At 47.5% G+C, this 12667-nt stretch overlaps 2 protein-coding genes across 4 annotated transcripts in view; one reads left to right on the top strand and one right to left on the bottom strand.

Moving 5' to 3' along the window:
- The window catches only part of MCM10 (minichromosome maintenance 10 replication initiation factor), a 104993-nt gene extending 100953 nt beyond the window's left edge, over window positions 1-4040 (bottom strand). The window contains exon 1 of the mRNA XM_077264611.1: window positions 3865-4040. The gene's annotated coding sequence lies outside the window, so the exon portion shown is untranslated. The remainder of the gene's footprint in view (window positions 1-3864) is intronic.
- A 100-nt stretch (window positions 4041-4140) lies between these two features.
- The window catches only part of THAP9 (THAP domain containing 9), a 68373-nt gene continuing 59846 nt past the window's right edge, over window positions 4141-12667 (top strand). Inside the window, exons 1-3 of one of the 3 annotated variants that reach the window (XM_077264608.1) lie at window positions 4141-4241; window positions 5391-5484; window positions 7715-7922. In XM_077264608.1, the coding sequence (XP_077120723.1) occupies window positions 5405-5484; window positions 7715-7922 (288 nt within the window). In that variant the 5' untranslated portion in view covers window positions 4141-4241; window positions 5391-5404. The other 2 variants (XM_077264610.1, XM_077264607.1) reach the window with 2 other exon arrangements.

The following is a 12667-nucleotide window of genomic DNA, read 5'->3' as shown; positions in this document are numbered from 1 at the left end:
AGAGCACTATATGGCACAGCTATGGGGCAACAGTGCAGAGCACTATATGGCACAGCTATGGGGCAACAGTGCAGAGCACTATATGGCACAGCTATGGGGCAACAGTGCAGAGCACTATATGGCACAGCTATGGGGCAACAGTGCAGAGCACTATATGGCACAGCTATGGGGCAACGGTGCAGAGCACTATATGGCACAGCTATGGGGCAACGGTGCAGAGCACTATATGGCACAGCTATGGGGCAACGGTGCAGAGCACTATATGGCACAGCTATGGGGCAACAGTGCAGAGCACTATATGGCACAGCTATGGGGCAACAGTGCAGAGCACTATATGGCACAGCTATGGGGCAACAGTGCAGAGCACTATATGGCACAGCTATGGGGCAACAGTGCAGAGCACTATATGGCACAGCTATGGGGCAACAGTGCAGAGCACTATATGGCACAGCTATGGGGCAACAGTGCAGAGCACTATATGGCACAGCTATGGGGCAACAGTGCAGAGCACTATATGGCACAGCTATGGGGCAACAGTGCAGAGCACTATATGGCACAGCTATGGGGCAACAGTGCAGAGCACTATATGGCACAGCTATGGGGCAACAGTGCAGAGCACTATATGGCACAGCTATGGGGCAACAGTGCAGAGCACTATATGGCACAGCTATGGGGCAACGGTGCAGAGCACTATATGGCACAGCTATGGGGCAACGGTGCAGAGCACTATATGGCACAGCTATGGGGCAACGGTGCAGAGCACTATATGGCAGAGCTATGGGGCAACGGTGCAGAGCACTATATGGCACAGCTATGGGGCAACGGTGCAGAGCACTATATGGCACAGCTATGGGGCAACGGTGCAGAGCACTATATGGCACAGCTATGGGGCAACGGTGCAGAGCACTATATGGCACAGCTATGGGGCAACGGTGCAGAGCACTATATGGCACAGCTATGGGGCAACGGTGCAGAGCATTATATATATATATGGCACAGCTATGGGGCAACGGTGCAGAGCATTATATATATGGCACAGCTATGGGGCAACGGTGCAGAGCATTATATATATGGCACAGCTATGGGGCAACGGTGCAGAGCATTATATATGGCACAGCTTTATGTGGAGCATCTATGGGGCCATAATGAATGGTATGGAGTATCTATTTCTAATTTTGAAATTCACCGGTACCTACTGCATTTTCCACCCTAGGCTTATACTCGAGTCAATAAGTTTTCCCAGTTTTTTGTGGCAAAATTAGGGGGGGTCGGCTTATACTCGGGTCGGCTTATACTCGAGTATATACGGTACTTAAAAATGATGTTCCACATTATTAAGCAGCTCACAGTTTTCAAGTAACATGGGAAAGAAAAAGGATCTCTCTGCTGCTGAAAAGCATCAAATAGTGCAATGCCTTGGTGAAGGGATGAAAACATTAGATATTTCCCGAAAACTTAAGCGGGATCATCGTACTTTTAAGAGATTTGTGGCTGTATCTGAGCACAGATGTGTTTGTGCTGATAAAGGCATAATGAGGAAGATTTCTGCCAGGCAAGTTCATCGGATTAAGAGAGCAGCTGCTAAAAAGCCATTACAAAGCAGCAAACAGATATTTGAAGCTACTGGTGCCTCTGGAGTCCCTCGAACCTCAAGGTGTAGGCTCCTTCAAAGGCTTGCTGTGTTGCATAAACCTACTATTCGGCCACCCTTAAACAGTGTTCACAAGCAGAAATGGTTGCATTGGGCCCACACATACATGGAGACTAATTTCCAAACATTCTTGTTTTCTGATAAGTGTTGAGCAACCCTGGATGGTCCAAATGGATGGAGTAGTGGATGGTTGGTGTATGGCCACCATGTCCTAACAAGGCTGCAACAAAAGCAAGGGGGTGGAGGAGTCATGTTTTGGGCCAGAATCACGGAGAAACAGCTGGTAGGGCCCTTTAAGGTTCCTGAAGGTGTGAAAATGACCTCTGCAAAGTATATAGAGTTTCTGACTGACAACTTTCCTCCATGGTATAAAAAGCAGAAATGTGCCTTCAGGAGCAAAATCATCTTCATGCATGACAATGCACCATCTCATGCTGCAAAGAATACCTCTGAGTCATTGGCTGCTATGGGCATAAAAGGAGATAAACTCATGGTGTGGCCACCATCTTCCCCTGACCTCAACCCTATAGAGAACCTTTGGAGAATCATCAAGCAAAAGATCTATGAGGGTGGGAGGCAGTTCACATCAAAACAGCAGCTCTGGGAGGCTATTCTGACTTCATGCAAAGAAATACAAGCAGAAACTCAATGGATGCAAGAATTGTGAAGGTGATATCAAAGAAGGGTCCTATGGTAACATGTAACTTGGCCTGTTAGGATGTTTTGGAGTTAAATAGCTTTTTGTTCAGTGAATGTGACATCCTAATGCTGCAAATTCCACAAATGAGCATTTTCAGTTCTTTAAAACATATCAAATGTTTAGAAACTCTACTGTGCCTAATAATTTGGAACAGTGCATTTTGAGTTATTCATTTTGGAGATTATACTGTTATCATTGGGAGGTTTATTCAATAAAATTCGATGTATACTCTAACGGGTGATTACTTTTATTAGACTGACTGTCATTGACACCAACCATTTAGGAAAATCAGAGAAAAATGTCATTTGCATAATAATTTGGAACATAGTGTAGACTTGTATTAGCGACGGATGGCCATCCATCGTGCACTGGATCCTGCATAAAAAAAACGGTCCGTCGGGCAGAGAAAACGTTCAGAGGAACGTTTTTTCTGCACGTCGGAAAATCAGTCAGCAACGCATCCTGCGCTGCCTGTCATTGGCTACAATAGTAGCCTATGGGCGCAGGATGCATCGCTGCCTGTGAAAAGCAGGAATCCAGCAATGGGTCCCCGCCTTTTCAAAGAGAGCATGCGTGGAAGAATTTCCCCATCAGGGAAATTCTCTCTTTACTATTGATGCTGCCTATGCAGCATCAATTAAGTATCAGGATATGTTAAAAATAATTTTAAAAAAATCACAGTATTCTCACCTACCGGCGTTCCCGCGCAGCGTCAGTGATGCTCATGGCAGCCAGCGTACCTAGTAATACATTGCGAAATGTCGCAATGTATTACTAGGAAGTAACGCTGGCTGCCGGGAGCATCACTGACGCTGCGCGGGAACGCCGGTAGGTGACAATATTGCATTTTTTATTTTTTTTCTATCCTAGTTATTATTCTATCTTGTTACTATTGATGCTGCCTAAGAGAGAGCGAGAGAATTTCCCTGACGGAAATTCTTCCATGCATGCTCTCTTTTATAAGGCGGGACCCGTCGCTGGATCGTTTTTTGAGAGCGAGAGAGAGCGAGAGCGACTTTTTTTTTTCTGAATTTGAAAATCCTTCCGGGCATGCTCAGAGGGGGAAAACGGGATCAGTCGCTGGATTCCTGTGTGTGACGGTCAGCGACGGATCCTGCGTCCATAGGCTTCCATTATAGCCGACGACGGGCAGCGCAGGATGCGTCGCTGACCGATTTTCCGATGTGCAGAAAAAAACGTTCCTATGAACATTTTCTCCGCATGACGGACCGCTATTTTCCGACGGATCCTGTGCACGACGGATAAAACAGATGGCCATCCGTCACAATCCGTCGCTAATACATGTCTATGGGAAAATGCAGGATCGCTCCCCGAGATCCAGCAGGTGCAGATACTGACTGCGCAATGTGACCTCATCCACCACACGGGGACCTGCAGCCTCTTCGCCTGATAAAGCTGCCGGCTTTATGTCACCGAGGGAGGGAACCACACAGCGTAACTCCCGCTCCAGTACTGCAGCCACGGCTCAGAACTCTGCTATAACGCCGCATACCTGTATACAGAAGGCCGGAGTCCGCAGCTATGTATCACGTAATATGGCTCCCGCGCCCGCACAACAGCACTGACTGAACAGCACCAAAAAAAAACGCGCCAACTGTTCAACCAAAACCCCGCCCTCTACATGACGTCATTACGTTGGCGCCAGTCCTCAGAGGACGCATACGTACCAGAGACGGCGCTCTGAGTGCGCTCTATGGTTTGACGTCATAATTTCATCGTTCCCTATTGGTTCAGGAAGAAGACGTCACGAGCGCCATATTTACTCCTGGCAGGACAGAGCATAGGCTTCAGTGTTTGGGCAGGCTGCCCTCCCTGTGTGCTTTGCGGCGGCCATCTTTTGGTTGGTAGACGGTGAGCCTCTCCTGTAAGGTTTGTGGTGAAGTTAGTACCGGTACCGTAGCTGACGTGTGGACAGTGTAGCGTTATTGCCAGCTGTTATTGTGCAGGATGCCGGACTCGGCGGCGGATTGCCGTGCTCTGTGTGCAGCGCCGGACCGCGCACAGCGCTGAGGACCCCGCTGCCTCATGTCCCCGGCTAGCTATGCACTAGGTGCGGTTACATAAGTAATGGCCACCTGCGGCACGGAGACTGAACCTGCCATTTGTAAGAGCCAGGTATAGCTGGTGTTACCAGCTGTGGGCGTGTCCCGGCTCACACTGGCCAATCGGTGCTGTCCACACTGTAGGGACACTCCCCTTTGTTAGGAAAAATGGTAACGCCCAGTTGTCAAATTGTGTCTAGATTTCCAGTGGACGTAACAGAAGAACGGCGCTCCATGAAGTTTCATCATGGGGAGAGGGTCCTCACTCATGGCTGTGGGGTCACACGGGGCTCGGGCCCCTGCGCTTCTGGCTTTCCACAATCCGACTCCTTTTACATGGCTGATTATTAGTAACATCCAGATTTGTCCGATCATAAACATTTATTGGAATCCAATTTCTGAACAAAATTTTTTACCAAATTCCTGAGAAATTCACGAGCCAATCAGATTTGTTGTCTTAATTACTGATGCAAACAAAAGGACAGGACCCCCACTGATTACTACGGGGTCTGTCAGTTTTTACAATAGTGGGACAAAGTTCTCCATTATTTAATCTTTTTTCCGTTCCAATGACGAACCCCTAACGGAAACCAGATGGGTTGCCGCTGCTTCTGGGGGAGGCGTGATTAGGCCATAAGTGGTCCGTGTGAGTACACTACCAGCGGAGGGACAGATTGTAACTACACTACAGGTGGGGGATCAAAATGATGGCATTGTAAGGGGTGTGGGTGATCAGCGGGGGTGTGTAAGATTGTGAAATAGGGGTGTATGTAGTTTACAGTCAGAGGAACAGATGGTTACAGGGAGGGGGAATCTTAGGGATTATACTATGAGAGTAGTGATGATTTGGGTGAAATTTGCCAGCGAGCCCCTGGGTCAAGGGTCGCTGTAGATCTGGGAAGAATGTTAGCTACTTTCCATATATTGTCTATTATTTTACCGCTCCCCCTGACAATGCTTGTTATTCTTATTTCAGGGGACGCCATTAGCATGCCAGTGTCATGTGCCGCCTCGGGGTGCAAGTCTCGGTACACCCTGGAGGCCAGAGAGAAGGGAATAACATTTCACAGGTAATTTACATCTTTTGTCGATTTTTGAAAGCTAAAAGAGAACCTGGCAGCTGGTGCCTGTGGCCCAAACCACGCACTGAACCAGAGCCCGGCTGCACGGCTGATGCCAGGTATGGCTTTCTCTGTAACGCAGCGGCACTTCAGGGAAAACATAGTTTGGAGATCTGGCCAGAACCGATAGAAAGGGACCTGACTAGTCTGGCTTTTTCTGCCCTGCCCCAGGTGATTGACAGGTCTCTCCCTCCTGTCCCCAATGATTGCCATGTCACTCTCTACATGCATGCTCTTCAAACTACGGTATGTTTTCTTAGAAAGTCTTCTGCGTTTCAAAATAAGGCCAGAGTCACACTTGTGATGCGAGAAAGTCGCGCCTCAATACCCGGCACTGGCGCTGGCACTCGGGACCGGAGCGTGCAGCTACATGTATTTCTATGCCGGCGGCAGTACCAGGTATTGATGCGAGAGTTTCTCGCATTGCACTCGCACGTGGGACCCCGGCCTAAGACATACCTGGCTATTCTGAATAGAATAGAGGCTGAGAATGTGCATATCTGCGTCCTTCATGGTCTATGGGACTGCTGGAAATAGCCAAGTACTGTGCTTGGATTCTTAGTGAAAGAACGAGAAAAGTAAATTATTGAACTAATGCAAATAAGCAGAAAGTGCAAAAAAATAAGATACCGTATATACTCGAGTATAAGCCAACCCCCCTAATTTTGCCACAAAAAACTGGGAAAACTTATTGACTCGAGTATAAGCCTAGGGGGGGAAAATGCAGCAGCTACCGGTAAATGTCAAAAGTAATAAGATACCAATAAAAGTAAAATTAATTGAGACATCAGTAGGTTAAGTGTCTTTGAATATCCATATTGAATCAGGAGCCCCATATAATGCTCCATACTGTTCATTATGGCCCCATAAGATGTTCCATATTAAAATATGCCCCATATAATCCTGCATAAAGGTTAATAAAGGCCCCATAAGATGCTCCATAGACACATTTGCCCAATATAATGCTGCACAAATGCTGATTATGGCCCCATAAGATGCTCTATAAAGATATTTGCCTCTTATAGTGCTGCACAAACGTTATGGCCCTATAAGATGCTCCATACAGACACTTGCCCCATATGCCATAGTGCCCTACAAATGTTAATTATGGCCCCATACAGACACTTGCCCCATATAGTGCTGCACAAACATTATGCCCCTATATAGTGCTGCAGAAACGTTATGGCCCCATATAGTGCTGCAGAAACGTTACGGCCCCATATAGTGCTGCAGGAACGTTATGGCCCCATATAGTGCTGCAGGAACGTTATGGCCCCATATAGTGCTGCAGGAACGTTATGGCCCCATATAGTGCTGCAGGAACGTTATGGCCCCATATAGTGCTGCAGGAACGTTATGGCCCCATAGATGCTCCATACAGACACTTGCCCCATTTGCTGCGATTAAAAAAAAATAAATCACATACTCACCTCTCCGTCGCTCAGGCCCCCGGCACTTTCAATAGTCACCTGCTCCTTGTTCCGGCGCCGATCTGTCTCCAGCACTGACGTTCAGCAGAGGGCGCGCACTGACCTCAGTGTCACTGCTGGAGACAGATCGGCGCCCGGAACGAGGAGCAGGTGACTATCGCGCAGCGCTCCCCTCCAGGTATACTCACCTGGTCCTGCCGCTGTGTAGATCCTGCTTCCCCGACGCCACAGCGCTTCATCCTGTACTCAGCGGTCACATGGTACCGCTGATTACAGTAATGAATATGCGGCTCCACCCCTATGGGAGGTGGAGCCGAATATTCATTTACTGTAATGAGCGGGACCATGTGACCGCTGAGTACAGGAAGAAGCTGCTGCTGCCGGCGCCCGCTCCACCTCCCCTGCTGACCCCTGGTATGACTCGAGTATAAGCCGAGAGGGGCAATTTCAGCCCAAAAAAGTGGGCTAAAAAATCTCAGCTTATACTCGAGTATATACGGTAAGCACAATAGACCCAACATTTCAGCTGGCTGCAGCCATATCAGGAACACATTTACTGGAAAATATAGAGAACAGTGCATATATGGCCACAATTCCATTAACATTGGCAGGAGACAGGGCCCCACTCTTGAAATACAGTAGGTCCTGAATCTCCGTGAAATTCAAGAATTTATTTTTTTTAAGTTCATGGCTATTATTATTATTATTAAAAAAAAAAATTCTTTTATTTTGGTTATGATTTGTGGAAGGTTTCCAAGGTCAAATCCTGCCTTGTTGGATAAATGGTGTCGTGCTATGAGAAGAGCAACAAGCACAGGTGAGCTATGGACGCCTTCCAGGTACCAGCGGCTCTGCAGCCTCCACTTTCAGCAAAGTTGCTTCGACACAACTGGACAAACAAAGCGGCTAAGAGATGATGTCATACCCAGTATTTTCAATTTTCCAGAAGACACCCAGGTAAATGTGCGAGGATTGCATTCTCAGTTCTGTCCTAATATTCTTCACTTTATAATTTCCTTTTATGAATAGCAGCAATTTATGTAATGCAGGAAACAGTGGGAGGGATATATTAGGGAGGTACAACCGTCCTCTGTTCTCTCACCATCCACTAAATACAGGGTAAGGAACTGGCACCTTTTAGTATTGTGGTAGATCAACTCATTTGGCTGCGCATAGAGGTAGACACAGGAACGCTGTCTCTTTAAATCTTCCACTGGTTTATTAGAGATGCTGCATAAACCAGTGCAGCATTAGGCCAGAAAAGCCATGTTTATTTTGCTAACTGGAAAACAAGAAACATAACATATGTCGGTCAGTGTTGCTGCAGGAATCCACCCTATCAGGAACAAACAACAAAAGGTTCAGCTTCCTTACCATGAAAACATAGCTCTGGAGCTTGCACCTTCAGACACGCCCAACACTGAATGAGCCAGAAGGCTGTGTATGTGTATTTATCCTATTGACTCCACCCTGGGGTGGAGATATGGTGAACAGCCTCCCACCCACTCTACACTGTTCACTCAACCTAGCCCTAAACATAGCTTATTAACCCCTCTCAGTACTTAGTGTGCTGGATCATTTTTCTCGGTTCATATCATTGAAGCTAAATAATGCAGTGATACATACCTTCCCCTCCAGTACTTTGCCAGCTACTTTGTCACAGTATCTTCACTACTATTTAACACCTTTCCTCCTTAAGGCATAATAGTTTTTTACTCTTCGCCACGACAGCACCCCACTGGAGAGAGAGGGATCCGCCCCGCAGGAACAGGAAACCTATTGAGAAATAAAAGAGGGCGGTCCGCCTCTCCTCCTCAGTTTAGGTTTCCTGTTCCTGCAGGAACGACAGGATTTCTATGAAGAAAAAATACCTGGGCATGCACGCCGCCTGTGCGGTGTCTTTTAAGAACGGCAGGGGCTGCAGTCCAGAGGCAGCGTCGGGGGAGATCCGTTTGACGGCTCCCTCCTCGCCTGACAGAAGCCCGGATGATGACCTGGTCCGGGTAAGGCCGCCGGGCATCGTTTCCGAAGCAGGTGGCAATAGCAGGCGCCGGAATCCTCGCTGAGCAGGTGAGGACAGCGTTCCGGAAGTGAGTCCGGGGCTCGGACTGCGCACGCGCCGACCACCACCAAGGATTACCCGGAAGTATAGTTTGAACTTCCGGAGTATCCAAGCTGCGGCCGGCGGCGGGGGGGGAAGGTGCGGTCCTTGCGCATGCGCAAGATGGAGGACGCTTAGGCGCCATATTTAAATCAAATGAGCGCTACTATCTGGCGATGTAAGATGTCATCCCCAGGTGCCATGGACCCTGAAACAGGAGACCAAGTACCCCCTGCCAAAGATCGTCCCAGCAAAGGATCTTCAGACACCGGTCATAAGAGCGGTTCGGTGATCAGATCCAGGACAGGATCTCGGGCTTCTGATCCGGTATTATCAGCTTCACTGGGTGAGTGTGAGTGACTCTACCTATTAAGCTAATGCTATTTCCCCTCTCTCTCTCTCTCCCTCCTCCTTCTCTCATCAGCGCACGGGTCAGGGTAAAAAACGTGAAAAAACAAAACATAAAGAATGTGCTCTATGTAGCCAGCCCCTACCCGACTCATACCCCAAAAAACTTTGTCAAGGCTGTATATCTGAAACCACACAAGGAGCGGCAATGTCCATTACGGACTTGCGTACCATTATCAGGGAAGAATTAAGAGCCATATCCCAAGATAAACCGCATAAAGCCAAACCCAAAATACCGACACCCTCGTCAAATTCAGACAGTGACCAGGTTGTGTGTTCAGACGCCTCCCTGTCGTCATCATCATCATCATCATCTTCATCGTCTGAAATTGAGGGACGTCCTTGCTTCCCGGTGGAAAGTGTGGACAATTTAGTGAAATCAATACGAGACACTATGGGGTGTGAAGAGACAAAAGGAGCACAAACCACGCAAGATATAATGTTTGCGGGTTTGGCAGAGAGAAAAAGGAGATGCTTTCCGGTCATACCGGCAGTGAAAGCGTTAATAAAAAGGGAGTGGGAAAAGCAAGATCAGAGAAGCTTTTTACCCTCATCGTCAAAACGAAAATACCCGTTTAGTGACGACGAGCTTCTCACATGGACAAAAGTCCCTAAAGTTGATGCTGCTGTAGCCTCTACCTCGAAGCAGTCAACTCTGCCTGTAGAAGATGCGGGACTGCTCTCGGATCCTCTAGATCGCAAAGCCGAGTCCTCCCTAAAAAGATCCTGGGAGGCAACTACGGGAATATTTAAGCCAGCAGTAGCAAGCACTTGCACAGCCAGATCAATGCTCATATGGATAGATCAATTGGACCAACAAATTGAGAATAAAACCCCAAGAGAGAAATTACGGGCAGCCATCCCCTTAATACGGGGTGCAGCAGCCTTTATGGCGGACGCATCCGCGGACTCCCTTCGGTTAGCGGCAAGGTCTGCAGGTCTGGTAAACAACGCAAGGCGTGCACTATGGATGAAAAGCTGGAAGGGCGATGCGCAGTCAAAATCTAAAATATGCGCCATCCCATGTGAGGGTGAGTTCCTCTTTGGCAAAACTCTAGATGACATACTAAAGAAGGCGAAAGACAGGAAAAAAGCTTTTCCTGACTCTTCCATTCCTTTTTATAGGAGAGCCTTCAAAAGGAGACCGTTTGGCAAAAGAAAGCAAACGGATAGGTCTACAACATGGACCGCTAAAGATGAAAAGCAGAGAGGTACCATGTTCAGAAGACCCAACCCCTCAAAAGATAACAAATACTGAGGATATACCAGTTGGGGGTAGATTGAAGTTTTTCGCCACTCAATGGGAAAAGATAACATCTAGCTCGTGGGTTTTAAATATCATCCGAGATGGAATTAAATTAAAATTCTCTCGTGTCCCCCACGAGTCTTATATTATAACATCTTTCAGCTCGCCTATACAGCAACAGGCGTTAGAGCTTGAAATTCAAACCCTATTATCAAAACGGGTCCTAGTCCAAGTTCCGGTGGGACAGGAGGGTAGGGGGTTCTACTCTCCCCTATTCTTAATTTCTAAACCCGACGGTTCTTTCAGGACAATCATTAACCTTAAAAAACTCAACTTATTTATCGAAAATTATACCTTTAAAATGGAGTCCATTAGATCCACCATAAAGCTCCTCTTCCCAAATTGTATGATGGGGGGCATTGATCTAAAAGATGCATATTATCATCTCCCTATTCATAACAGATACCAGAAATTCCTCAGGGTGGCGGTAAAAATCAACAACGAGGTTCATCATTTTCAATATGTGGCCCTGCCCTTCGGCCTCTCAACAGCACCGAGGATCTTCACCAAGATAATGCTAGAGGTGATGGCCTACCTTCGCCAGAAGGAAACCTTGATTGTGCCCTATCTGGATGATTTTCTGGTAATAGGAAATTCAGCTACTCAATGTACTGACCGTTTAGCTCACACAATTTCCTCTCTACAGGGCCTGGGCTGGATAATCAATACCGACAAATCCAGACTCACTCCACTTTCCCGTCAAGCGTTCTTGGGGTTCCATTTAGACTCTATATCTCAAAAGTGTCTTCTGCCACAGGTAAAAATTTCACTGATCAGACACAAAGTCCTAGCCGCAATAAACAATCCACGTATATCCCTAAGACAGGCTATGTCATTATTAGGGTCTCTAATCTCTTGTATACCTGCAGTAAGATGGGCTCAACACCACACTAGAACACTGCAACATCAAGTTTTACAAGAGGATAAACGGTTATTGGGTCATCTAAATGCAAAAATAACCTTATCTCAGGAGGTTTTAACTTCCTTAGAGTGGTGGCTAGACTCAGACCATTTGATGAGTGGGGTTCCATGGGTAATAACGCCATCTCATACCATAACCACTGACGCCAGTCCTCATGGATGGGGCGCTCATATGGGGAATGATTATTGCCAGGGATCATGGAGCATAGAGGAAAGCTGCAGCTCCTCTAACTTCAAAGAACTAAATGCTGTAAAGTACGCCTTATACCATTTCCTCCCACAGCTTCGGGGGAAAAACGTCAGAGTCCTGTCCGACAACACCACCACCGTGGCGTATCTAAACCGTCAAGGAGGTACGCGATCAGAGACTCTGATGTCTTCTGCTACGGAAATTTTAAATCTAGCAGAAAATCATCTAGCATCCCTTACTGCGTTGCACATAAGAGGAGCAAGCAATCAGCAGGCGGACTTTCTAAGCCGACACACCCTAAAACAAGGGGAGTGGTGTCTAAACCAACAAATTTTCCTGGACATAGTATCTCTTTGGGGCCGTCCTCAGATAGATCTCTTCGCCACAAGAAGAAACAGAAAAGTTCAGAGATTCGCCTCCCTATCACCAGCGGATCATCCGGACATTCTGGACGCTCTCCAAGCCCCTTGGCAGTTCAGTCTGGCGTACGCGTTTCCTCCGATCATATTGCTACCTCAAGTCATACGCAAAATCAGGGAGGAAGGGGCGAGAGTTGTACTGATAGCTCCATTCTGGCCCAAGAGACCATGGTTCTCATGGCTACAGACTATGTCGATCTCAGATCCTTGGGTCCTCCCCTCAACGCCCAATCTTCTCTTCCAAGGTCCGTTTTTCCACCCTCAGGTGGACAATCTTCACCTGACGGCCTGGAACTTGAGAGGCAGATGCTAAGGTCAAGAGGGTTCTCGGGGGGTTTGGTTGATACACTTCTCCAT

Source organism: Ranitomeya variabilis, chromosome 5 (assembly GCF_051348905.1).
Source record: "Ranitomeya variabilis isolate aRanVar5 chromosome 5, aRanVar5.hap1, whole genome shotgun sequence".
Taxonomy (NCBI): Eukaryota; Metazoa; Chordata; class Amphibia; order Anura; family Dendrobatidae; genus Ranitomeya; species Ranitomeya variabilis.
The sequence above is the reverse complement of the archived record's forward strand: the minus strand, read 5'-3'. Positions and strand labels throughout refer to the sequence as shown.